Source organism: Salmo salar, chromosome 11 (genome assembly GCF_965601325.2).
Source record: "Salmo salar chromosome 11, fSalSal1, whole genome shotgun sequence".
In the NCBI taxonomy this organism is placed as follows: domain Eukaryota; kingdom Metazoa; phylum Chordata; class Actinopteri; order Salmoniformes; family Salmonidae; genus Salmo; species Salmo salar.
This window is the reverse complement of record NC_138301.1, coordinates 21,060,644-21,088,266: the sequence shown is the minus strand read 5'-3', so window position 1 is coordinate 21,088,266 and position 27,623 is coordinate 21,060,644. Positions and strand designations below refer to the sequence as shown.

Here is a 27,623-nt window from a genome sequence, read left to right as displayed (position 1 = left end):
TATGCATATAAGTCTTTGTAACGTTGGGGGGAAATGGTACTCTTTCTAGTATTATCATGCTTTGATAGGTAAGAAAACGATGCATATCTGTGTATATTGTATCTCTGTCTGGGTCTCCATACTGTCTGTCTGTTTGCAGAAGCCAAGCAGCCAGGGCTTGTTGTGATTTAGCTTTCATACCGGCAGCAAGACACACCTCTGATCGCGCTGGCGGATCGGTCTGTCAGAGATTGTGGAGCAGCATTTTGTACTTAGAAGAATTCATGTTTTCCACTTAAAAGATTATGCTTTCTCCTTCTGCGCCTCTCTACACTTGAGTGACGACACTGTCCTAGCTTCAGTACTCAGCTAGTCTCAATCATTCTAGCACATTAAGAGGAATCGGACTGGTTTATCAGGGCCAGAGGGGTAAACTACGAAGCAAGCTCGATCTACTCAGGGTTTTCTGAAGGTAGCCAGCTTCAGTTAGCTTTCCATTCCAGCTCAGGCTTCGTCCGTACTACAACGGTGAATATTGCTTGTCCACCTGCCGCTAACTCTAGCACTTATCTAGTTGAAAACTGAACTCTTCATTGAGACAATGCTGAAACATCAATCCATGGGCAAGTCAGTGCTGCTTTTATTTTTGTCTTTATATATTTTTGGTACTTTTTACCCTTTTTTTTTTTTCTCCCCAGTTTCATGATATCCAATTGGTAGTTAGTCTTATCCCAGCGCTGCAACTCCCGGACGAGAGAGGCGAAGGTCGAGAGCCATGCGTCCTCCGAAACACAACCCAGCCAACCCGCACTGCTTCTTGACACACTGCTCGTTTAACCCGGAAGCCAGCCGCACCAATGTCGGAGGGAACGCGTACAGCTGGCAACCGAAGTCAGCGTGCATGCGCCATGCCCGCCACAAGGACTCGCTAGAGCGCAATGGGACAAGGACATCTGGCCGGCCAAGCCCTCTCCTAACCTGGACACTGGGCGCTGCCTCATGGGTCTCCCGGGACCGAACCCGGGGCTGTAGTGACGCCTCTAGCTCTGCGACGCAGTTCCTTACACGGAACCCAAACCGGCTGCAAGCGTGCGCCATCGTGCATAAATTTATTTTGGCCCCCCACACCAAATGCAATCACGACACGCAGGTTAAAATATCAAAACAAACTCTGAACCAATGACATTAATTTGGTGACAGGTCGAAATACATTAAACATTTATGGCAATTTGGCTAGTTAGCTTGCACTTGCTAGCTAATTTGTCCTATTTAGCTAGCTTGCTGTTGCTAGCTAATTTGTCCTGCGCGCGGCAGCTATGCCGGAAACATTAGGTTGTTATTTTACCTGAAATGCACAAGGTCCTCTACTCCAACAATTAATCCACACATAAAACGGTCAATCGAATCATTTCTAGTCATCTCTCCTCCTTCCAGGCTTTTTCTTCTTTGAACTTATATGGTCATTGGCATATTAACATTCATATTATTACCACGACAACACAGTTCATCTTTCAATCACCCACGTGGGCATAACCAATGAGGAGATGGCACGTGGGTAACTGCTTCTATAAACCAATGAGGAGATGGGAGAGGCAGGACTTGCAGCGCGATCTGCGTCAGAAATAGAAAGGACACTCAGGATCAATGTAGTTAACCCGTAGTTAGCCTGCCCGGTTATTACAAGTTACTCGAGTTGACCAAAGTTACCTTGCTAAGTCCTCAAACTACATTTGTAGTTTTGGTGCTGAGGTGATGTCTGTTTAATAATGTTTCCATTGTTTGAACCAGGTTGTATTGTGGTTTGGGTTACTACTACAACAGTTCAATCCCACATCCTCAAAATGAGGGCCCATGAGTGGCCGCCTTCTCCTCTGGGAAGGGGTTAAGTGACCGCTGCTGGTTCAGGCCTGTGAGGGATTTGTGTCAGACACAACCCTGGGAGTGGGTAACCTTCATTACTCTGAGACCAGGACGCAGCCCAAACAGCCATACATCATGGCTGTGTGGTCCCTGACTGACCATCCTTCTTCCCTGGGCCTGTTGCAGGTTAGCGTTTTTGTAATGAATCTTGTTCTTTAGGCAACTCTGCAGTGGTCACTTGCTGGCACAACCACAAAGTCATAAAATCTGATTTCAAACCAAACTGTAACCACACTGCTAACCACAGCCCCACCAGTAACTAACTACCCCTGAGTCACTGTGATGTATTGCACCAGATACAGGATGGATGTGGCATGCTGGTTCATTTTAACACACTGGTCCCCTTAGTGGGGCGGGGAGATGTATTTACAATGGTGTGATGTGTCCATATCATTCAGTCAGTCTCTCACTCTCACCTCACACTCCTCCCTCTTTGTGATCATGTGTGGTAGTGGCAGGTCTAATTATCTTCTTATCAGTCCTGATAGGCTTTGCTGTAAGGAGAAGAGGAGTGGGGACCTGATTTTCTGTAATGCCTCTCCTATTAATAACCAAGCTGGTGCTGAGACTGGCTGGGCCTAGCACTGTGCAGCACTGTATTGCTGAGTCAGTGTCACTGGCTGGGGCTGTGGCCGCGCCCATGCTGTGGTGAGAGACAGTGAGAATGACAGAGCGAGAAGGGAAGAAAGTATGGCCACCATCTCTGGCCGGCATAGCCTTCTCACACGGTCACACAAGGTGAAGGAGCCCCTCTCTTCCCATCCACTGACTGCACATGCTCAGGCATTTTAGTTTGTATTTTTTTTAAATGAACCTTTATTTAATTAGGCAAGTCAGTTAAGAACAAATTCTTATTTACAATGACGGCCTAGGAACAGTGGGTTAACTGCCTTGTTCAGGGGCAGAACCACAGATTTTTACCTTGTCAGCTCAGGGATTCGTTATAGCAACTGTTGGGCCAATAACCAAACTCTCTAACCACTAGGCTATCTGCCGTCCCATTCACAATACCTCCCAGAGAAAACATACTCAGGCTGTTTCGGTGCATGTACTGTCACTACGTATGTGCCTTTTTGTATTGAGAATAAAGCATGCCCCTCTTGTCTGTCTGGTTGATATTCTCAGTGCTGTAGCTCTGTCTGTCTTGCTGTCAGCTCTCCAGCACATTGCAGGCCTCATTCTCAGTCACGGTGTGTAGGCTACAGTGGGAACAGAACAGCGCTGGTCTCTCCCCTGCTCGGCCCAGTCCTGTGAGAGCTGGCTGTGCTGTGCCATGGTGTTATTGAGCAGAGCAGGCCTGTGGCCCCGAGGTTGGCCAAGCCCTGGGAGAGAGATCCCTCACCTTTATTAGCTGCTTGTGGGAAAACACAGCAAACACTGGCACCCTGGCATCATAACTAGGCTAGCAGGGTGGCTGGATTGGATTAGATGAGGACTCATACAGAATTACGGTAAAATGCCTCCAACTCTCCACCCATACAGTCATGGGGTAACAAGTCTCTCCACCCACACATCTAAGGGGTTGTTAAAGAGCTCTCCACCCACACAGACCATCTATTTCATCACCACTGTGTTAGTTGGAGAACTCCATAACAACATATGTCTTTCTCAGGTGCCTGGCAGCCGTTGTCAGGGGTAACCTAACCTGATTGAGCTGATGAGGGGATCTCTGCCACAGCTGTAAACAGTACAGCCATCATAGGAAGGGTTTGTCAGTATGTTCACACTTAAGTTTTTGTAAACCCTTTCTAAGGCTGCATAAAGGCTTCACAAATCAGTTATAAGCATGTCATTCTATATAAAGGGTGATCAGTTGACACATGACAAAGCACCTCTTATCACCCTTAAATAGTTAAGCTTTATACGTCATAAAGTGTGTTGCTATTAAAGTGTGACCATGAATCCTGCGTTCACTGGGCTTCGCTTTGCACACCTTTGTAAAATGTGTTGGTATTCACACTGCAGGGGTGTTGAAGGGTTTTTGCTAAGCACAGGTTTATGACTTCCTTCTCTCTTTCCATGTCAGAGAGGTGTTGATAAGGGAACATTGTGTGAGTTATTAAAATACACACGGCTCTATTTGTACAGGAACCTAATCTCCGAACCCCCCCGAACCACAGCCCTGTTGCCCACTCACAACAGCCTGCTGTGGCGCTCCAATGAGATGAAAACAAACATGGAGGGGGGAGTAAACATGAATAAATGCTGACTTAATAAAGCACTCTCTATGAAAACAGCGCTCCAGAGACCTGGGGGGGCGTACAGCTGCAGCTCTGAGAGTGCATGTGAGTCCTGGTGCTGGTCCACTGGGTCTGGCTTCACCTCGGCCAGTCCGGACCTGGTTCTGCTGCGGAGCTCTGGAGCTCACATCCAGCCTGGGAGCCTTAGTGTCTCAGCAGAGGGGAGTTAATCATATGAGGGCTGACCAAGTTTGCCAACGAATGAGTTATTGATCTCCCAGGATCTTATCAGAAAATACTAATGAAGGCCCTAAGCTGCGCTAAGGGGGTCCAGCAGCCAGGCCATAGAGGTTACTGGGCTGCTGCTCACACAGGGGTCTTCTGGGCCCCTATTACAGACTCACCCATCTGTAATGGTCAGTGCCTGGAGGAGCAGAAGGAGCGCGATTACAGTACGCTACTTCCTGGTCTCACTAACTGATGAACTGAATAACAGAGGGAGGGAGAGGAGGAGGGGGTAAGAGAGGGATTGCATGACCAGGAGGAGAGGAAGAGTGCTCCTACTCATGAGAGACATTACACCCCACTGAGCAGCATCTCTGCACTTCTCCACCTTCTCTTCTCAATATTATATGCAGATCCTAGATGTGAGTCAGCAATCAACTGCTAGAGATTTGCCAGTGTCAGACACACTCAAGGCACCTCAGCCTTAAGTCACGCGATATCTGGCTTAAAGAGCTGGGTGTCTTGGAGTTGGAGGGGATCCTGCCAGTTTAGATTGGTCTATTTCATTGCAATCTTTATTGGGAAATCACCCCTCATCCTATTGCTGAACCATAGAGGGATGGGGAAGATGTGCATATTGGAAAGATGCTAGCTGGACTTTCCACCTTCCTATTGTTCAGTATCCAGTTAGCACTGACACTGTCCCATAGTTTTGTACTGTCTGACTTGTCTGCATTATTCTGCTGAAGCAGTTTGACATTTTATTTGATTTCCCTAGTATGGAAGCAAGCTTAAGGACTTTATGAATTGCATTTCTCACAGTAAGAATAGGTCACGGAGGGGGCCTGCACGGCTCTGATTTGATGTTATTGCCAAAAATGACCTGCTGTTCTGATCCTGGGCTGCAGTAAGCCTGTGTCTCTGCCTCCACTGGCCCCCCACTGCAAGCTAACCTAATCTATGCAATATTCTTCTAGTTCTCCCTGTTGGAGACAGAACATCAAGGCAGTTGTTCAGTCTGGATGGACAGGGCTGTCTGGAGTCATGTCTGGCTGACAGCTCAAACGTGGTCTGGTTTGGGGGATTCTCAGGTTCTGATACTCCATAGGGAAAGTTGATGTACAAGTGTTGGGTCTCTAGAATGCATTTGGCCCATTGCCACCTCCTTTGACTCTCTCGCTCACTCTGTCTCTCTGTATGGTAGTTTCAATGCCATAGGGACACAGTTTGACCTGCCTCACTCCCCTTCCCATCTGGTGACTGTTGAGGAAAGACTTGACCACTGTTGCCAAGACTACCGTCAACAGGAGACAGGGACATTCGAGCTGAGGGACAGAGGTGAGGGGGGTTCACCCAGGACATACACTGCGATCGGTCACTTGTCACTGTCCCTGTGGCTTGGCAGTGTGTGAACAGCGGAAGTGGGACTAGGTTTAGTGATTAGACATGCCCTCTCTGCCCCTGCTGCCGAGGACTCCCACCCTGCTGCTATTGGAACTGCTGCTGGAGTCTAGCCTGAGAGAGAGAACAGAGTTAAACAACATCTGCCGCTCTGCCAGACATGTACACATTTTATGACCAATGAGATTGGTCCATATAATAAATCACTGGTGTGGGATTGGCTGACTCCTGCTCGGGGGTGAAGGGTAATTATACACTTCCCTACATATTTATTTGGACAGTGAAACTAAAACTTTTAATTTGGCTCTATACTGAATCTAAACTTTTAATTTGGTTCATGCCCCTCAAAAATGCTAACCTCCCCTGTTAATGGTAATGATGAGAGGTTTAGTATGTCTTGGGGGTATGATCTTTGTGCCTTTAACTTTCTCACTCATCATTATTCACAATTCATTCATGATTATCCGTAATCATAGCATCCACATTAATATAGAAGTGTTTTTAAAAACATATTCTTATTTACAATAAAAGAGACTCCAAAATGACAGATTATTTACCATTCATTTCTATTGGGAACAACATTATCTGAAACGCAATCAATACAAACTGACAATGCATCCAACAAGATGGTAGCGTGTCTAGCGTGATGTAGGAATATGGGACCAAAAACTAAGCTTTTGACTACTTTAATACACACAAGTACATTTTTCCAAATACTTATGACACCTTCAAATGAGGGGACTAGACACATGATTGCTTTCATTTCTAAACAGTAAAACAGATCTGTATGAAAATACGCTCAAATAAAAGCTAACATTCTATACTGTTGCCTCATATGAAAAATGTGATCTCACCCAAAATGCTGGAGTACAGAGCCAAACTAAAAGTTATAGCTTCACTATCCAAATAAATATGCAGGGGAGTGTAGATGGTGCAGATGTACTAGGCTGGAGCAGACTTTGATTCCAAGTTACTCATCGTTTCCCTGGCAACTCTGACATGGTGGGAAAGCATGTGTGTTTGTTTTGGGTGCAGCAGTTTGTCGTGAGTGGCTAAGACTTGTTTTCATTGTGATTGAATGAGAGAGTGATTGTCAGAAAGTGTTATCGTTGTGTTAGGAGAGGAAGTTGGAGTGTCAGTGTTCTTGCGATCCGGGGCACACTGCAAACATTAGTGGGGTTGTCTTTCGTTAAAGAATGAATAAAGAATCTTAAATGATCATTTGTATGTTTTGTGAACGTTACAGGTCTGTTGGCTGGGTGTTTGAGCTGTGCTGACTGCTGTAAATTGTTGTACATTAAAGCCTAATGCAACAGGAAAAAGAGTTGTGCCTTTCTCAGATGTGTGGTAATTGCGTACCATTGGTGATGAGGCCATATCTGAGATACTGCGTATGTCATGAGTCTATATTATCAATTATAAACTGGGTAGTTTGAGCCCTGAATTCTGATTGGCTGACAGCCGCATACCACAGGTATGACAAAACATGTATTTTTAATGCTCTAATTAAGTTGGTAACCAGTTTATAATAGTAATAAGGCACCTCGGGGTTTGTGGTATATGGCCAATATACCACGGCTAAGGGCTGTATCCAGGCACTCTGTGTTGCGTGGCACTTAAAAACAGCCCTTAGCTGTGGTATATTGGCCATATGCCACCCCACAGGCCTTATTGCTGAAGTATGATCTTGTATTCCCCGTCATTCTGATAGCATGAGATGATAAAGTATGTACTTGCCAACACCCTGTAGCAATGCAACAGTATAGGCTGTGGGTATTTACACACAACCATGTTACAGTTAATGGGGGTGACATGTTTCCATGGCCAGAGCAGGGAGAGCAGAGCACAGCTCAGTGTCTCTGTGCGTTCAATTATTTCAGCGTGATGCTGCTCTGTGCAGAGGCCCGCTCCTCAGATTTGGAGTCGAGTCCAGGGGATGTCCAATTTCGAAATGCTTGTTGACATCCTGCGTGATAGTCAGAAGATCTCGAAGTAGAATTGATTTGAAGGGCTTTTTAGGGATACGCTTTGTTTAAAATGGCACTGTATTGTCCTTGAGCTACATTCTGCTGCCGCCTCTCAAAATGCAATCAAACCCCCAAATATCGAGTGACTTTCACTTTCCTCTTATTGCTGTAGAAAACGCTAACTCTAGTTAGAAGCGGTGTTTTCAGTCTGGCCCTCTGGCTCCATTGTTCAGAGAGGGCTTACATCTGTAGTGTTTCTGGGGGTTGTTCCAGCTTGGATCATCGCTGTGCGCTAGCTACAAACACAATATCAACCATTCCCTCTCTCACAACCCACTGCACCAGAGTCAACACTATTTCTAATAATGAGGCAGTTTTTTTCCTGTGTGGGATGGTGGAGGTGAGAATGCTCAGTGGGACTCTGAGCCAGTAGTCTGAGATTGTATTGACGTGCCTTATTGGCGTGCTGTGTTCTTGGATCATTTCACAGAGAGGTGGAAAGAACAGGGAGGTGATTATTAGGTGTTTAATTCAGTTGGATGGTGAGATGTGAGGAAGAGATGGGGGGGGGGGCCTGGGAAGCAGCAGTTCATTGGGGGATAGAATGGGATGAGTGTGTGGATGAGGGAGGAATGTGGCTGTTTGTAGTGGATTTGCTGTGGGGCCAGTGGGAGAGAGCGTCCTGTCTGCCCGTGTCTTCCTGGCTGTATGTGGATCCCCTACAGGGCTACAAGGCTCTGTCTTTGACAGGTCAGCCTCCTTCACCCTCACTGACACAGACACATAGAGGACAGGGCAGTGATGCAGCTCTCCCCCTCTTTCCCTCTCCTTCTAAGGCTGGCTGCCCTTGCCCCCTAGGGCCTTTGTGCTGGAGCTGAGGTACTCTGGTCCTCTTCTCGCTGACAGAGGGGAAGCCCGGGGATCAGAAACCACTATTGATCCCCAGCCAGCGCCAGCGGCCCAGTTTGCTGTCAGAGGCCATTGTCTTGTTCATTATGGGTTTTCCAGACAGCACAAAGTCAAGCAGCCTGACTTCATTTTGATCCCTGGCTGCCACTGACGTGAAAGAGAAGGAAGAAAAGGGCAGAGAGAGCGAGGACATGTCTGCCTGCCTCTGGGAGGTGGTATTAAGGATAACGCAGATCTTGTTATTTCAAGGGAAATTGAAAAAGAGAAGCTTTGTGCTCATTTGACCAGCCTTTAACCTGAGTGTACTTGAGGCCTGGCAGAGCAGAGGGAGGGAGGCCTGCTGTTTGTGTCCTTCAGAAGCAGCATACGGTACTCAGGCTGCAACACTAGCCTCACCTCCCTGCTACATAATTCGATTGAACGAGGGTTTAATGTGACAAAAGCCTGACTCATTCATCAACCTGACTGATGCATCTGGGTTAGAGCATCTCTGAGAACAATCACAAAGTCGTGTGTGTGTGTGTGTGTGTGTGTGTGTGTGTGTGTGTGTGTGTGTGTGTGTGTTAATGAAAAGAGGAGACTGATCAAACGCTAGGGACACCTTGAGTTGAGCCAATGAATGCTCACCTGTATCACCTGGTGTTTTGATCAACCTTGTCAGCAGCCTAGACATGCAGAGCTTAGTGATCTCTGATCAGAGTTTGAGGGAGTGACACTCACACCTTTAATATCTACCATGGATGAAGCAATAGATTATAAAGCCTTCAAACTATCTTTAGATTCCATCCAGCGAATAAATGGGTTTTGATACGTTCTTACAGTGTGTCATATCAAATGTTAAGCATGCTCTAGAGATATCAGCTAAGGTCTATGTGGAGGATAATGAGACTATAGGCTGGGCTGATCTGCTGACATAAGAACACTTCCAGGAAGAGATGTCCTATTCATTGACTAATGCATAGGTGACATCATCGTGACCTGTTGATATCAGTGTGACTTCATGTTCTGGCAGCGTCTAGCCCTCTCCTTGTCTTTGTCTCTTGATAACACTACCCCTTTTGAGAACATATGGTATTAATTAACGTAATGTTTGTACAGGGAGTGGGTGGGATGTATGGGCTCTGTGTACGTACAGTATGTGTGTGTGGTAGTGTATTCGGAAAGTATTCAGACCTCGACTTTTTCCACATTTTGTTACGTTACAGCCTTATTCTAAAATTGATTGCCCCAGAATGACAAAGCAAGAACAAGTTTTTAGAAATTTTTTCAAAAGTATTACAAATAAAAAACCGAAATACCACATTTACATAAGTATTCAGACCCTTGACTCAGTACTTTGTTGAAGCACCTTTGGCAGTGATTACAGCCTTGAGTCTTGTTGGGTATGACGCTACAAGCTTGGCACACCTGTATTTGGGGAGATTCTCCCATTCTTCTCTGCAGATCCTCTCAAGCTCTGTCAGGTTGTATGTGGAGCGTCAAATGTTCGATCGGGTTCAAGTCCGGGTTTTGGCTGGGCCACTCACGGACATTCAGAGACTTGTCCAGAAGCCACTCCTGCCTTTTCTTGGCTGTGTGCTTAGGGTCGTTGTCCTGTTGGAAAGTGAACCTTCGCCCCCCAGTCTGAGGTCCTGAGCTCTCTGGAGTAGGTTTTCATCAAGGATCTCTCTGTACTTTGCTCTGTTCATCTTTCCCTCAATCTTGACTAGTCTCCCAGTCCCTGCTGCTGAAAAACATCCCCACAGCATGATGCTGCCACCAACATGCTTCACCGTAGGGATGGTGCCAGGTTTCCTTCAGACGTGATGCTTGGCATTCAGGCCAAAGAGTTCAATCTTGGTTTCATCAGACAAGAGAATTTGGTTTCTCATGGTCAGAGTCCTTTAGGTGCTTTTTGGAAAACTCCAAGTGGGCTGTCATGTGCTTTTGGCCAGACGGAAGCCACTCCTCAGTAAATCTACCATAAAGGCCTGATTGGTGGAGTGCTGCAGAGATGGTTGTCCTTCTGGATGGTTCTCCCATCTCCACAGAGGAACTCTGGAGCTCTGGAACTCAAGTTCTTGGTCACCTCCCTGACCAAGGCCCTTCTCCTCTGGTAGCTCAGTTTGGCCAGGCAGCCAGCTCTAGGAAGAGTCTTTGTGGTTCCAAACTTCTTTCATTTAAGAATGATGGAGGCCGCTCTGTTCTTGGGGACGTTCAATGCAGCAGAAATGTTTTCATACCCTTCCCCCTCAACACAATCCTGTCTCTGAGCTCTACGGACAATTCCTTTCACCTCACAGCTTGGTTTTTGCTCTGACATGCACTGTTAACTGTGGGACCTTATATAGACAGGTGTGTGCCTTTCCAAATCATGTCCAATCAATTGAAGTTACCACAGGTAGACTCCAATACAGTTGTTGAAACATCTCAAGGATGATCAATGGAAACAGGATGCACCTGAGCCCAATTTCGAGTCTCATAGCAAAGGGTCTGAATACTTATGTAAATAAGGTATTTGTTTTCTTTTGAATAAATTTGAAAAAATGTCTAAACCTGTTTTTGCTTTGTCATGGGGTGTTGTGTGTAGATTGATGAGGAAGACAATTAATTTAATCCATTTTAGAACAAAATGTGAGAAAAGTCAAAGGGTCTGAATACTTTCTGAATGCAGTGTATGTGACCATGTTCTTTAACTAACCCCTCTCCTCCCCAGAGTGTCCAGTGAACGCGGACCAGCAGGAGCGAACCCTGCTGACCGGCGTGTTCAGCGTCAGGAAGGGAAAGACCCAGCTGCACAAGTGGGCAGAGCGCCAGGTCCTCCTGTGTGGAACCTGTCTGATTGTGGCCTCCGTCAAAGACAGCCTGACGGGGAAGATGCACATCCTGCCCCTGGTGGGGGGAAAGGTGAAGGGTTAGAGGTCAGGGGTTGGAGAGATGTTTTCCAAGCCCACACATTCCCCAGGGGTCAAAGAGAGACAGAGACAACAGCAGATCACAGATACAACAACACAGCTGGGACGGACAGACGGACATGGGGATGCACTGTACAGCACAATGAGCAGGGAGCAAATACATACACGCTGTGTTTAGACAGGCAGCTCAATTCTGATCTTTTCCCAATTATTGGTCAAAGAGCTGATCTGATTGGTTAAACAACCAATTCGTTTAAAAAAAGATCAGAATTGGGCTGCCTGTGTAAATGCAGCCATAGACATGCACATTCAGGCACACTTAAGCACATGTGTCTCTGCCTTATGGATGGAGCCAGTAGGCACCATAATGCCTTATAATAGTTTCTTGGGAACATCAGTCTGTCCCCTCAACATCTCTGTTCTGTACGTTCAGGTGGAGGAGGTGAAGAGGAGACAGCACTGTCTGATGTTCAGCTCAGCCGGACCTCAGGCCCAGACATACTTTGTTAACTTCGACACACTGGCAGACTATCAGAGGTGGCATCGGCAGGCTTCAAAAGTAAGTGTGTTTACCTGTCCAGAGTTGTTATGTATGACAATCTGTGTGCCAAAGCTTTGTGTATGTTTTCTCTGATCAATTATGCGAGGTCTCTGTCAGGAAACACAGTGAGGGGTGGTCCTGGTTGGTTCCTCTGGGCTGGGAATCAGAGTGTACAGTATGCTGAGAGGGCAGAGTTACAGTGTGCCCACTACCTGGTCTGTCATCCAATCAGAGTCCTGCTGTGGACCACAGGTGACCTCTGTGATTGGCTCTACAGCGACGACAGAGGACCAGCAGTGTCTGGCTTTGATTAAACAACTGGCAAGGAGGGTGCATGGGTCATTAATTGTGTCTGTGTGCTTGCACATGGGACTCAGTACAACTATATGGGGCGGCAGGTAGCCTAGTGGTTAGAGCGTTGGACTAGTAACCGAAAGGTTGCTAGATCGAATCCCCGAGCTGACAAGGTAAAGATCTGTCATTCTGCCCCTGAACAAGGCAGTTAACCTACCTAACCTAGACCGTCATTGTAAAAAAAAAGGATTTGTTCTTAACTGACTTGCCTAGTTTAATAAAGGTTTTTTTTTTTTTTAAAGTTAGTGTCCTCAGCCCCTCTCTCTGTCCCTCTCTGACTGTTCTGCTCCTCTTGCTGTGCCTCTAATTTGTGAATTAATGGTCATTGTGTCCCAGCCCCTTACTGGGCCCTAACGAGCTCTGTGAATGCCTCCATCCAGGCAGAGCAGGCACACAATGAGCCGTGGAGAAAAAAGGCAACTGAAAAATGAAAATCCAATTAGTGGTAGATCCATGCTAAGTCAAGGAGCTCTCTCTCCCTCTCTCTCCCTCTCTCTCCAGCTCTCTCTCCTCACTACCTACCTACCTATCACTGTGGTGCGGATCACTGAGCTGGAGTGGCCCTGTTACTCCGGGAGCAGTTTAGGAGAGTTAGACATCAGAGGTTCCCATGGCGACATGATTGGCTGGAGATGAAGAGAGAGAGATGGAGAGGGGAGGGCAGGCTGAAGAAGAGAGAGGGAGAAATAGAGAGAGATGTAGGGGGAGTGAGAGAGAAGAGAGAGAGATGTAGGGGGAGTGAGAAGAGAGAGAGATGTAGGGGGAGTGAGAAGAGAGGGAGATGGGGGAGTGAGAGAGAAGAAGAGAGGGAGAAAGTGAGAGATTTGGGGGGAGTTAGAGAGAGGTGGGGCTTTTATTTATTTTACCTTCATTTAACTAGGCAAGTCAGTTAAGAACAAATTCTTATTTTCAATGACAGCCTAGGAACAGTGGGTTAACTGCTTTGTTCAGGGGCAGAACGACAGATTCTTTTTACCTTGTCAGCTCGTGGATTCGATCTAGCAACCTTTCGGTTACGAGTCCAACGCTATAACCACTAGGCTACCTGCCGCCCCAGATTAAGAGATGAAGATGGAGGGGAGGATTGAGATGGAGAGAGGACTGGAGGGGCAGAGAGAGATGAGGGGAGAAGAATTAGAGGAAGGGTGGATGAGATGGTGGATTTGGGGCAATACTCATGCCAGGCTGGACACAATCAAGCCCTTGTTTCAGTCTGCATGTGTGTGTTTCTGAATCAGTGAGGGAGAGATGGGGGGGGGGGGTGTTGTGGTGTTTGCTGTGTGATGGGGGCTGTGCTGGCTGGCTAATGGCTCCTTGCTCTGACAGTGGCCTGTATGTGAGTAGCTGGGCCTGGTGAGTGGCCTTGTGGCGTGCCTCGTTCCTCCCAGACAGAAAGGCTTGGAGGCTGTCTGAATGCACACCGGGAGGAGGGGGTCATCTTCCACAGCCACACACACTGGGCATCAAGAGCTCCCACTGCTGCCTAGCTGGCCTCTACCCTACAGGCTGCTCTCCTCTCTCAGGCCAGTCAACATGCAGGTCACTTCCCCAGCCTTTCTTTCTGTCTATTTCAATTTCTATTCTCCAAATCTCATTTCATTTCTCCAAATCTCTCTCTCATTCTCTCTCAACTCTCTTCATCTGTCTCTCTCTGACCAGCGCTCGATTGCCTTTTAACAGCTAGCTGATGAGTACTCTAAGATTTTGTCTTTGTTTATCCCTAAAAGCAATGATGTGACGACATGCTCTACTGAGCAACCAATCTATTTTCTGTGGTGTTGCGCAGTATGTAGTCCTGTGGTGGATTGAAGCGAGCATGTTTTCACACTGAGAAATGTATTAAGCTACAACCCCCAGAAAGACAGACAGTGTCCTCCCTGTGCTGACAACTACACTGTCTATCTTTTCAGAGCTGAAGGAAATGCTGTTCAGCTGCATTCTGCACATGTAGATAAGTGAGCAATGACTGTGTGAGCATAGCCAATGAAACGCGATGGCGGGACTGGGAGTGCAGAACGATGCAAAAAATCTAGACTGAAATCAGATATAGTCAGGGGTGAAAGTAAGCCAGAGTGGTCCAGTATGGAGTCCTGGCAAAATAAATATTAAGGGTACGCTGTACCGGTAAAACATGAGCCTGTCATAATAATTCAAACAGATTCCAAGGAAACTGTAGGCTATTACACTATTTATCATTAGTCATGTGAAAGATTTGCGTATTGACTTGAAGAGGTGTGGAATAGCCTACGCTCAGTGCCGTTTGGTTCAACGATAGCATTGAAATTTTGCCAAGGCAGAGATGAGTGGCCAAGACCGAGATGCGCACGGACAGAGTGTACACATCAGTTCAGGTTACAAGACTTGTAGTCCTAATGAAGGACAGTCACAGAATGCCATTGATAAGACTTTGCTTGGTGTTTTGTAACTCATGTCTCTTTACATTTATCAAGTGGCGGGTGCACAGTGCAGTTGTATGGATGCCAGAATGATAGTTGGAATAGTGTGTGTGTATGTATGTGTGTGTATATATATATATTATTTATTTATTTATTTGTTCTTAACTGACTTGCCTATATATATATATATATATATATATATATATATATATATATATATATATATATATATATATATATATATATATATGCAAGTCAGTTAAGAACAAATTCTAATATATATATATATATATATATATATATATATATATATATATATATATATATATATATATATATATATATATATATATATATATATATATTATAGAATTTGTTCTTAACTGACTTGCATATATATATATATATATATATATATATATATATATATATATATATGCAAGTCAGTTAAGAACAAATTCTAATTTACAATGACGGCCTCGGAACAGTGGGTTAACTGCTTTGTTCAGGGGCAGAACCACAGATTTTTACCTTGTCAGCTCGGGGATTCGATCTAGCAACCTTTCGGTTATTGGCCCAACGCTCTAACCACTAGGCTACCTGCCGCCCCAAAACGGAAGTAACTGAAACGGAAGTCTGGACGGGAGTCTGGACACTGAATGTAGGCTTCATATGTAGCGTATTATAATGTTAACTCCTGCAGAATTGTGTTCCTTGCAGTAAAATGATAGACCAAATGTACATATTTGTCTCGGGAACAGGAGTGGAAAAATATGATTCAAATGTGCGTTTAGGGACCGTGCTGTGTAGCCTAAACGTGCAATTTCTTTCAGTGACATAAAAGCTCAAAGTATTCAATTTTCAACCACATAAAATATCCATCAAAGACTAATTGAAATACTATCAGAACTCCTGTTAAATGAATAGGGATTCTATGTAATTCTATGATTAGGACTATAAACAATTTTAAAAGCACTTGCACACACAGGAGGTCCCGTTCTGGGAAGAAATGAAATCTACTTTCACCCCTGGATAGACACAGCACTCACTGTGAGGATCATGATTAAGTACCACACACCTCAGTGGAGGTCATGTTGCCAACTCTACTAGACCACAACACTAGAGCTGTGTGAACATCCTGTTTTGTTATGGACTCACATGACCTTATCAGTATTCCTTTATTTATAATGCTCCATAAATCATTCTATAATGCTGAAGACAGCGTATGATTCCAACTTCCCTTCTGTGAAATAATCATTATTGAACCGACTCAACCTTTTTTAATTAAAGTTGCCCGTTACTGTGTGTGTGTGTGTGTGTGTGTGTGTGTGTGTGTGTGTGTGTGTGTGTGTGTGTGTGGGGGAACCTCATTTGCTCCATGCAGGTGGTTTCTGGTCAAAACCTGATTTATGACCATGCTGGTCAAAACCTTGTTCTATTATCACTAAACAATTTGGGAGCAGTAAACAGTAAAGGGACATGTCCTGTGTTTGCAGGTGGTTTCTCAGACCATCAGCCTGGTGGATCTGTCATGCTACAGTCTGGAGGAGGTGCCAGAGTACCTGTTCTACAGCCAGGACCTCACCCACCTCAACCTCCGACACAACTTCATGTCCCTGCAGGGCCCCGGAGGACTGCTCAACCTCCCCAGGTAAATACACTCTCTCACCAGGCAGGGCAGCACCCAACCACTGACACACCTTACTCAGGAAAACCCTACCTAATACTAAGTCCAAACATGCCAAGCAAAACCTGTAGCCCAATACCAATCCTGCCAAATCTCCCAACTAAACCTGCCTGGTAACACACTTACCTCGATACTAAATCTTCATCTGTCCACCGATATACTTGTCCTCCCTGTTACAATGCAATGTGTGCTCGTGTTACAACACAGTCTGACCGTTTTACCCAAATGCATTATGTAAGCATGTCATATGATTTTCTGCAAGTACGTACATTGTTTATCACAGATCTTGTTTTATGGTCTAGTCGGTGCTGATACGTTCTCCTGACTGTATATCTCTTGTTTGTGGTCGATGCTCAGAGACAGTGGTTCAGCCTGCATATCATCTTGTGGGAGGGTGGAGGGGCGCGAAGCTGTGTCCACTCCTATGATCCAACTGGAGCATATTTGAACAAGCTGGCATTCTCAAAAGAGATGATGCTATTAGATGTTAATGATCTACTACCCTCTGTAGTATTTCCTGTTGTATGGCAAGCATTACAGGAAGCATTACAGGAAGCATTACAGGAAGCATTACAGGAAGCATTACAGGAAGCATTACAGGAAGGGCTGAGATGGAATAAGTGGTGTACGTGTGGAATGAACACATTCTAGAGGATCTACTGTGCCGGGTAGCTGAGAGGAATAAAATGTACACATCACTGCATCTCTCTCTGTCTCTCTCTCCCTTTCTCTCTCTGTCTCTCTCTCTCTTTTTCTCTCTCTCTTTTTCTCTCTCTGTGTGTGTTTGTCACTCCCTCTTATCTGTATATTTAGACTCCGAGCAGGGCTAGGAGAGTGAGGGAGGCTGATGGAGCCTGAGGGAGGGAGGGGGGGGGGTCTGTGCTCTAACGTGGTGTGACTCACAGCGGGCACCTCCATCCCCCCTCCGCTCTGCATCACTTCATTCACTAAAATGCTTGTATTGCTACTTTGTGTGTGTGAGATGGGGTTTTGGTTTTGATATGGATATGATACCCATCGGTCTGTGAAGAGGACTAGATGCGAAAATGTAAAATGTCAACAGCCCGTAGTAACGAGGACACAAATTCCAATGGAGCGATTTAAGATGAACGAGACTACCTGAACCAACGCAATGAGCCCACAAAATACATCTATTTTTAGAATCAGACTTGTCGCAACAAGCAAAGCGTTGCGTTTGGTCATTCATTGAACATGTCAGAAAAGCCAGCTCCAGTTTTTCAAACCCTCTCTTTCACCCCAGGTTTTCCCAGCTGAAGAGCCTGAACCTTTCCCATAACCGCCTGGGAGTGTTTCCAGAGTCTGTCTGTGAGATCCTCACCCTGACAGAGCTCAACCTCTCCTGTAACGGCATGAACTCTGTCCCCGCACAGATAGGCAACCTCCAGAGGTAAGACAGTCTCACATTTACACCCTATATCAGTCTGCCAAAAAGATATCATCTTTTCAGTTTGGTGTAGAGTACATTCTAACATTTCCACTCTAGCTGTGTTAGGTAGGGTGTAATTCCATGATGGTCAGTATGAGTATCAGTTCCTCTATGTACTGGATGTTGGGTTGGACATTTTGTGCTGCTCAGTGCTGGGTGCAGTACACTCCACTCGCCCCGCTGCTCGCCTCTCCACATTAGCCCCTTTTTGGCCATATGAGCCCACATTCCTCCTCTTAGCAATGAATAATTATCGAGCATGTTATCTCTGTCTGTGTGTGTGTGTGTGTGTGTGTGTGTGTGTGTGTGTGTGTGTGTGTGTGTGTGTGTGTGTGTGTGTGTGTGTGTGTGTGGGGGGGGGGGAATTGAACCAATGCATTAAGTTCAGCTGTTTGTTGTTATGCAATCAGATTAAATCAAGCTTTAAAATCAGGCCAGTTTTCATGCTCTCAGCTCACTTACTGATGCTTAATATAGAATGATTTCAAATATACAAACAGACGTTTTCACTTCTCATTATGGAATGCCAAACAGTTGTGTATCCTCAGAAAACAGAGATGAAAGAAATGTAAACGTCTGTCTCTGTCCCCCAGTCTGCAGACCCTGTCTCTGGATGGGAATCAGTTGAGCTTCCTTCCTGAAGAGCTTGGCGGCCTAGCTCAGCTCAGCAGCCTGGGGCTTTCCTTCAACAACTTCCCCCACATCCCTGGTGTGCTGGATAGGCTGAGTGGCATGGACAAGTTAGCCATGGCTGGGAACAGGGTGGAGACCCTGGAGCTGGGGATCCTTGCCAGGATGAGCCACCTCAAGAACATCGACCTGCGGTGAGGAACTAGACCAGTCTGTACTCTCTGCCCTCGTACGGGCCCCCCCGTCTGTCTTTCTTTCTATTCCTATTTCTCGCTCACTCTCCCTCTCTCATCCCTCAGTGTATACACTCTACTCATCAGTCACAGTATGCATAATGCAGGATCAATACACAATGGTAATAAGAGCTCCCCTGTCAGTAAATCTCATAGAGAGTTGGCAGCAGCGGTTCAATGTATCCCTCCAAATGCCCCCCACCCCGATGCCTGACCCTGCCTCACCCAGCCATTTTCATATAAAATGCCTTTCTCATCTCTCTATCCAGCTCTGATGCAGCAATTGATAGTGAAGTTGATCCCCTAAAAACCTGCAGTATCACTGTTTTAAAGTTGAGTCGTTATTCATCTCTCTCCTCCTGTCTTTCTCCCCCTCTCTCTCTCCCTCTCTCTCGCTCCCTCTCTCTTGCTCCCTCTCTCTTTCTCTGCCTCACCTTGAGAATGAGTTATTGGGTGGAGGGATGGGCTGGATTTATGGGGGCTGGGTGCCTGCAGGATTAGGAGGCCAGTTGGGCTCATAAAAGGGAGAGGAGAGGTACTGCAGAGTGAGATCAGATCAGCGAGACACACAGGGGCAGTCTGGAACTCATCAGCCAGGCAAAGAGGATGGATGGACTACTGCTCTGCTCCACTCCTCACCTGAACTGGCCTCTGGTTTGGAGGAGGAGCACCAATACTTTTTTCGAGTTGCTGACTATATTCTGTCTAGTGTCTATGTCTGCTGTCAGCATTCTAACCCAGTGTTCTGTTTGTCTGAAGCCAGTGCTTTAACATCATGTTGATGTTAATATCTTCATTCTATGTGTATGAGGCCTGTGTGTTAATTAAGCAATAAGGGAGGGGGTGTGGTATATGACCAATATCCCACAAACCCCTGAGGTGCCTTATTGATATTATAAACTGGTTACCAATGTAATTAGAGCATTAAAAATACATGTTTTGTCATTCCCGTGGTATACCACCGCTGTCAACCAATAAGCATTCAGGGCTCGAACCACCCAGTTTATAATGCTGTTTATACCATGGCATTGTTGAATTCTCATTTCTGATTGGCTTGAAGGGCATTCAAGAGCGTGCATTATTTCCCTATAACGCATGGTATATCAGCAGGGTAGAATCCAATGGCTATGGTTCTTACATGTTCCATGTTTGAGCTGCTTTTGAAAGCAAAGTCAAATTGAAAACATTATTGGCATTGTTAAATGAACACATTTCTAGCGGTAAATGTGTTAAATTATAGTATTATTATGGTATAAAAGGGATAATCAACTTGGGGCTGTATGTGTTCTCTGGAAAATGCAACTCCGTGGAAGGTCAGTTCCACTCCTCTAGCGCGTCGTGTTGGAACACACCTTTCACGTCGTGTACACATAGCCCCTTGTTCATTTTCCCTTACGTACTGTATGAGGTCTGGGTGTTAATGCTGTATACTGTATGAGGTCTGGGTGTTAATGCTGTATACTGTATGAGGTCTGGGTGTTAATGCTATGTACTGTATGAGGTCTGGGTTTTAATGCTGTATACTGTATGAGGTCTGGGTGTTAATGCTGTGTACTGTATGAGGTCTGGGTGTTAATGCTATGTACTGTATGAGGTCTGGGTGTTAATGCTGTATACTGTATGAGGTCTGGGTGTTAATGCTGTGTACTGTATGAGGTCTGGGTGTTAATGCTATGTACTGTATGAGGTCTGGGTTTTAATGCTGCATACTGTATGAGGTCTGGGTGTTAATGCTATGTACTGTCTGAGGTCTGGGTGTTAATGCTGTATGAGGTCTGGGTGTTAATGCTGCATACTGTCTGAGGTCTGGGTGTTAATGCTATGTACTGTATGAGGTCTGGGTTTTAATGCTGTATACTGTATGAGGTCTGGGTGTTAATGCTATGTACTGTATGAGGTCTGGGTGTTAATGCTGTATACTGTCTGAGGCCTGGGTGTTAATGCCGTGTACTGTATGAGGCCTGGGTGTTAATGCCATGTACTGTCTGAGGCCTGGGTGTTAATGCTGTATACTGTCTGAGGCCTGGGTGTTAATGCTGTATACTGTATGAGGTCTGGGTGTTAATGCTGTATGAGGCCTGGGTGTTAATGCTGTATACTGTATGAGGTCTGGGTTTTAATGCTGTATACTGTATGAGGTCTGGGTTTTAATGCTATGTACTGTATGAAGTCTGGGTGTTAATGCTGTATACTGTATGAGGTCTGGGTGTTAATGCTGTATGAGGCCTGGGTGTTAATGCTGTATACTGTCTGAGGCCTGGGTGTTAATGCTATGTACTGTATGAGGCCTGGGTGTTAATGCTGTATACTGTATGAGGTCTGGGTGTTAATGCTATGTACTGTATGAGGCCTGGGTGTTAATGCTATGTACTGTCTGAGGCCTGGGTGTTAATGCTGTATACTGTCTGAGGCCTGGGTGTTAATGCTATGTACTGTATGAGGTCTGGGTGTTAATGCTATGTACTGTATGAGGCCTGGGTGTTAATGCTATGTACTGTATGAGGTCTGGGTGTTAATGCTATGTACTGTATGAGGCCTGGGTGTTAATGCTATGTACTGTATTAGGCCTGGGTGTTAATGCTATGTACTGTATGCAGGCTGAATGGTCTGCGCTGGGTGAAGAGTGAGGCCCTGGAGGCAGTGAAGCAGGTGACCCAGCTAGACCTGAGGGACAATCACTTGGCCACCCTGGACCTGAGCTCCATCTGCAGCCTGGAAACCCTGCACTGTCAGAGAAACCAGCTGAGGGCGCTAACGCTGAGTGGCTTCACCCTGCGCACGCTCCACGCCAGCAGCAACCGTGAGTGGAGCAACTCCCTCCCTGGCCCTGTCTCTCCAGGCCCTCTACCACTGTTACTGTTACATAATGCATATAGCCATCACTAGCTTTGCTGCTGATCACTGCTTTTCCTCTACCCACAGGCCTGACCACAGTCAACATCTACCCAGTACCCAACCAGCTGACACAGATGGACCTATCACGGTGAGTGCTGTGTGGCCAGGGCCTCAGTTTCTCAATCAGTAAGGAGGAGGTGTTATTAGTGTTATTAATCCATCAACATTATTCTTCTCATCATGAACTTGGTATATTGGTACCTTTTTTCATATAGGGTGCTTTTGGAAAGTATCCAGACCTCTTCACTTTTCCACATTTTGTTACATTACAGCCTAATTCTAAAATTGACGAGGAACATTTTTTATTTAAGCAATCTACACACAATACCCCATAATGATGAAGCGAAACGGGTTTTTAGAAATGTTAGCAAATGTATTAAAAATATAAAACAGAAATACCTTATTTACATAAGTATTCAGACGCTTTCCTATGAGACTCGGAATTGAGCTCAGGTGCGTCCTGTTTTCATTGATCATCCTTGAGATGTTTCTACAACTTGATTGGAGTCCACCTGTGGTCAATTCAATTGATTGGACATGATTTGGAAAGGCACACAGCTGTCTATTTCAGGTCCCACAGTTGACAGTGAACGTCAGAGCAAAAACCAAGCCATGAGATCAAAATAATTGTCAATAGAGCTCTGAGACAGGATCGTGTCGAGGGGGAAGGGTACCAAAACATTTCTACTGCATTGAAGGTCCCAAGAACACAATGGCCTCCATCATTCTTAAAAGGAAGACGTTTGTAACCATCAAGACTCTTCCTAGAGCTGGCCGCCGGCCAAACTGAGCAATCGGGGGAGAAGGGCCTTGGTCAGGGAGGTGACCAAGAACCTAATGGTCACTCTGAAAGTGCTCTAGAGTTCTTCTGTGGAGATGGGAGAACCTTCCAGAAAGACAAGCATCACTGCAGAACTCCACCCATTAGTCCTTTATGGTAGAGTGGCCAGATGGAAGCCACTCCTCAGTAAAAGGCACATGACAGCCCGCTTGGAGTTTGCCAAAAGGCACCTAAAGGACTCTCAGCCCATGAGATACAAGATTCTCTGGACTGATGACACCAAGATTGAACTCTTTGGCCTGAATGACAAGCGTCATGTCTGGAGGAAACCTGGCACCATCCCTACGTTGAAGCATGGTGGTGGCAGCATCATGTTGTGAGGGTGTTTTTCAGTGGCAGGGACTGGTAGACTAGTCAGGATCGAGGCAAAGATGAACGATCCAAAGTACAGAGAGATCCTTGATGAAAACCTGCTCCAGAGCGCTCAGGACCTCAGACTGGGGCGAAGGTTCACCTTCCAACAGGACAACGACCCTAAGCACACAGCCAAGAAAAGGCAGGAGTGGCTTCGGGGCAAGTCTCTGAATGTCCTTGAGTGGCCCAGCCAGAGCCCCTACTTGAACCCGATCGAACATCTCTGGAGAGACCTTAAAATAGCTGTGCAGCATCACTCCCCATCCAACCTGACAGAGCTTGAGAGGATCTGCAGAGAAGAATGGGAGAAACTCCCCAAATACAGGTGTACCAAACTTGTAGCGTTGAACCTAAGAAGACTTGAGGCTGTAATTTCTGCCAAAAGTGCTTCAGCAAAGTACTGAGTAAAAGGTCTGAAAACTTGTAAATGTGATATTTCAGTTTTTTGCTTTGTCATTATGGGGTATTGTGTGTTGATTGATGAGGGGGAAAAAGCAATTTAATCTATTTTAGAATAAGGGTGTAACGTAACAAAATGTGGAAAAAGTCAAGGGGTCTGAATACGTCCGAATGCCCTGTATATGTACAGTGGGCGGTAAAAAAGTCTTATATCCCCTCTGACCTCTGTGAAAAGGAACCTGCTGGAGTACCTACCTGACTGGGTGTGTGACAGTAGGAAGGTGGAGGTGCTGGACGTTACACACAACTTCCTGTCTGAACTACCAGCCAGGTTAGTCTCCCTACGAGGACTAGTTCGTCCTTCTCAAACTCCTCACTTCCAACTCATCTAGTTATTCATCTAAAGATGTTCTAAACATGCATATTTGTTAAGGTAGATTAAAGGCCATTTCTTACATTGTCCATCATGTTGTGCTATATGTTTAATATGTCTATCTTGAATCATCCGGATTTGGCTTTTAAACATTCTGCGATTATTATTAGAATGAGCACCATATTAATCTGATTAACATTGGGCATCATTTAGCCAATGTCTGGCCAGAAATAACTGTCCCTAAAACATCAGCAGATGTGTTGACAGTCAGCTGATGAGAGGATTTCATTGGCTGTGTGAAGCCAACGCACAGCTTGTCATCTTTCTGTCAGCAGACTGTGATCTCAGTGTGGTGATGCTGGAGCACTCTACTCAAAGCAACCATCATTTAACGTTACCCTTTTACACAGCTATATTTGCATTTGAATAGACCAAAGCCTTCGCAAACAAGATAATATTCGGCTCGACAGCGTAGCTGCAGATGAGACCTCTGTGTTGTTCTTTCTGGAGTAAATTGTGCTGTGTTGGTAACTTTAGGCTGCCAAGTTGAAAAATACGTTGATGGATTTGTTGGGTGTGGAGTTACCTTACCTCAAGATTTCCCCCAGTTTCACAAGTGATCAAATTCACAGCAGGAGATGTTCTCTCTCTTCTCTCTTTCTTTTTTATCTCCCTCGCCACTAGACTGCTCAGCAGCCTGAGTCTGAGGAAGCTGCTGGCTGGGAACAATAGGCTCCAGAGACTGCCTGACCTACTTGACCACGTCCCCCTGGAAGTACTCGACCTCCAGCACAACAAGCTAGGCGAACTCCCAGAGAGCCTCTTCTACAAGGCCTTAAAGTGGGTCAATCCCCCTTACGCTTTCTCTTCTCTCTCTCTCTTCGCACCCACCCTCTCTCCTACCCTTCTCTTTGGTGCTTGTCCTCTCTCTCCCTCTCTCTGCCTCTCCCTCCATTTCTGACAGGTGTTTTGGAGGCTGCAGCTGATGCTCTGTCTCCCCCAGGGCCTGTGACGCTACTGCTGCTGCTTTAACCCCGGAGCAGCAGTGGCACTGTGCCTCTATTCAACCACAACAACCAATTAAAGGACAAAACAGGATCGGGCATATTAAAATGAAACACTGCCCTACAGTACATCCTCCTTACATCATGCAGTAGAAATACACTATAAATATTTGATGGGGTTGATGTATCTAGCTTAAAGTGGTTGGCAGTCTGTAAGAGATGTCTTACTTCACGTAGACATGTGGTGGCCCTGGTTAGCTGCTCCAGTAGCGGTGGACTGACTGGGTACCCTGGGCTGTGTCTGCCAGGCTCTGGAGGGTGTGGCTCTGTGGACCAGTCAGAGAGTTGGACTGTAACGTGAGCCCCCCCCCCCCCCCCCCAGCAGCCTGACGCTCTACTGTTTCCTGTCTGATAAATCACTGGGCACCCATTAGGCCTGGCCTACTCTACTCTGTCTCCCATGCTGAGACATCGAGCGCCAGTGTGACGGCTGTAAAGTGCCTCATTGGTCAACAACGTTTGTTTCTCAGTATTTTAAAAGAGCCACCACTAGAAGATGTATTCTTATTGATTTTCTCCCTGTCATCCTTTATCTGAATCTGTTTTGTTAAAGGAAATTTATGGCCAGAGTGTTGGTAACAAGAGCATTTAACTCTCCTGTCATAACAGTTTTAAGAGGAAGTCTTACATTTTATACTATGTCTAAATCATCTAATGCTGACTTGATATTACACATTTACATCACTTACAGTTGAAGTCGGAAGTTTACATACACTTGGAGTCATTAAAACTCATTTTTCAACCAGTCCACAAATTTCTTGTTAACAAACTATAGTTTTGCAAGTCGGTTAGGACATCTACTTTGTGCATGACCCAAGTAATTTTTCCAACAATTGTTTACAGACAGATTATTTCACTTATAATTCACTGTATCACAATTCCAGTGGGTCAGAAGTTTACATACATTAAGTTGACTGTCTTTAAACAGCTTGGAAAATTCCAGAAAATGATGTCATGGCTTTAGAAGCTTCTGATAGGGTAATTGACATCATTTGAGTCAATTGGAGGTGTACCTGTGGATGTATTTCAAGGCCTACCTTCAAACTCAGTTCCTCTTTGCTTGACATCATGGGAAAATCAAAATAAATCAGCCAAGACCTCAGAAATAAAATTGTAGACCTCCACAAGTCTGGTTCATCCTCGGGAGCAATTTCCAAACGCCTGAAGGTACCATGTTCATCTGTACAAATAATAGTACGCAAGTATAAACACCATGGGACCACGCAGCCGTCATACCGCTCAGGAAGGAGACTCGTTCTGTCTCCTAGAGATTAACGTACTTTGGTGCGAAAAGTGCAAGAACAACAGCAAAGGACCTTGTCCTCTGGTCTGATGAAACCAAAATAAAACTGTTTGGCCATAATGACCATTGTTATGTTTGGAGGAAAAAGGGGGAGGCTTGCAAGCCGGAGAACACCATCTCAACAAGACACCAGTCAGGAAGTTAATGTCTGGTCGCAAATGGATCTTCCAAATGGACAATGACCCCAAGCATACTTCCAAAATTTTGGCAAAATGGCTCAAGGATAACGAAGTCAATATTATTGGAGTGGCCATCACAAAGCCTTGATCTCAATCAAATAGAAAATTTGTGGGCAGAACTGAAAAAGCGTGTGTGAGCAAGGAGGCCTGCAAACCTGACTCAGTTACACCAGCTCTGTCAGGAGGAATGGGCCAAAATTCACCCAACTTATTGTGGGAAGCTTGTGGAAGGCTACCTGAAATGTTTGACCCAAATTAAACAATTTAAAGGCAATGCTACCAAATACTAATTGAGTGTATGTAACTTCTGACCCACTGGGAATGTGATGAAAGAAATGAGAGCTGAGATAAATCATTCTCTCTAGTATTATTCTGACATTTCACATTCTTTAAATAAAGTGGTGATCCTAACTGACCTAAGACAGGGAATTCTTACAAGGATTAAATGTCAGGAATTGTGAAAAACTGAGTTTAAATGTATTTGGCTAAGGTGTATGTGAACTTCCGACTTCAACTGTATATCACTTGCAATTAATCCTGGGTTCTTTCCTATTTACATACATCGCTCTCTGCTCCTCCTAGCCTAAAGTACCTGAACGTGTCAGCTAATGCCCTGGAGACAATTCCCCCCAGTAGCCAATCAGAGGAGAGCCTCAGCACCCTCCAGGAACTGTACCTGACGGGGAACAAACTGAATGAGAACTGCGCTGCTCTGCTGGTGGGACACCAGAACCTCCGAGTCCTGCACATGGCCTACAATCAGTTGCTCTCTTTCCCTGCCAGGTAACCAACTCCACACCCAGTTATACTGCCTTCATATAGTACCTATGAAGAATGGAAATGTCTTCAATCAGTGGATGTATTCTACACTACTTTAGAGATTGCGTCTTTAGACATAAAATGTTTTCTATTGCTCCTAATATACTGTAGCTATTCTCTAGATCTGATATGAGCCATTGTTCTGTGGTGGAGACGTCTCTATACTGCTCTGTGTGTGCAGTAAACTGAGTAAACTGGAGCTGCTGGAGGAGCTGAATCTGAGTGGCAACAAGCTGAAGACCATCCCCTCCACTGTGTCCAGCTGTAAGAGGCTACACACCCTCATAGCACACTCCAACCACATCAGTGTGTTCCCCGAGATCCTCAACCTGCCAGAGATCAAGGTCACTTTCACTCATATCTGTTTATATTAGGGCTGTCCCCGACTAAAATAAATATTGGTTGACTGAGAGTTGTCCTGTTCTTTCGACCAATCGATTGGTTGAAATATTGAAACTTATTCTTCCATATATAGACATACACACCCTAATAAAATCAACCATATGCACTGAGCTTGTCTGATGCTTTAAGCCACTGTTTGATTAAATAATTAAGATGACTCAAGAAAGAGCCCGATGGCCACACTGTGTTAAAATTAAATGACAGCGAGAGCCTGTGTGACTGGTGCACGTT

At 45.4% G+C, this 27,623-nt stretch overlaps 1 protein-coding gene across 1 annotated transcript in view; it reads left to right on the top strand.

Annotated features, from left to right (window-relative positions):
- The window catches only part of LOC106587330 (PH domain leucine-rich repeat-containing protein phosphatase 2), a 49,077-nt gene that overhangs the window by 8,551 nt on the left and 12,903 nt on the right, over positions 1-27,623 (top strand). Inside the window, exons 4-14 of the mRNA XM_014175614.3 lie at positions 11,277-11,467; positions 11,909-12,034; positions 16,263-16,417; positions 17,715-17,861; positions 18,494-18,724; positions 21,361-21,563; positions 21,686-21,746; positions 23,488-23,583; positions 24,310-24,465; positions 26,754-26,954; positions 27,172-27,334. Coding sequence (XP_014031089.2) covers positions 11,277-11,467; positions 11,909-12,034; positions 16,263-16,417; positions 17,715-17,861; positions 18,494-18,724; positions 21,361-21,563; positions 21,686-21,746; positions 23,488-23,583; positions 24,310-24,465; positions 26,754-26,954; positions 27,172-27,334 — 1,730 coding nt within the window. The remainder of the gene's footprint in view (positions 1-11,276; positions 11,468-11,908; positions 12,035-16,262; positions 16,418-17,714; positions 17,862-18,493; positions 18,725-21,360; positions 21,564-21,685; positions 21,747-23,487; positions 23,584-24,309; positions 24,466-26,753; positions 26,955-27,171; positions 27,335-27,623) is intronic.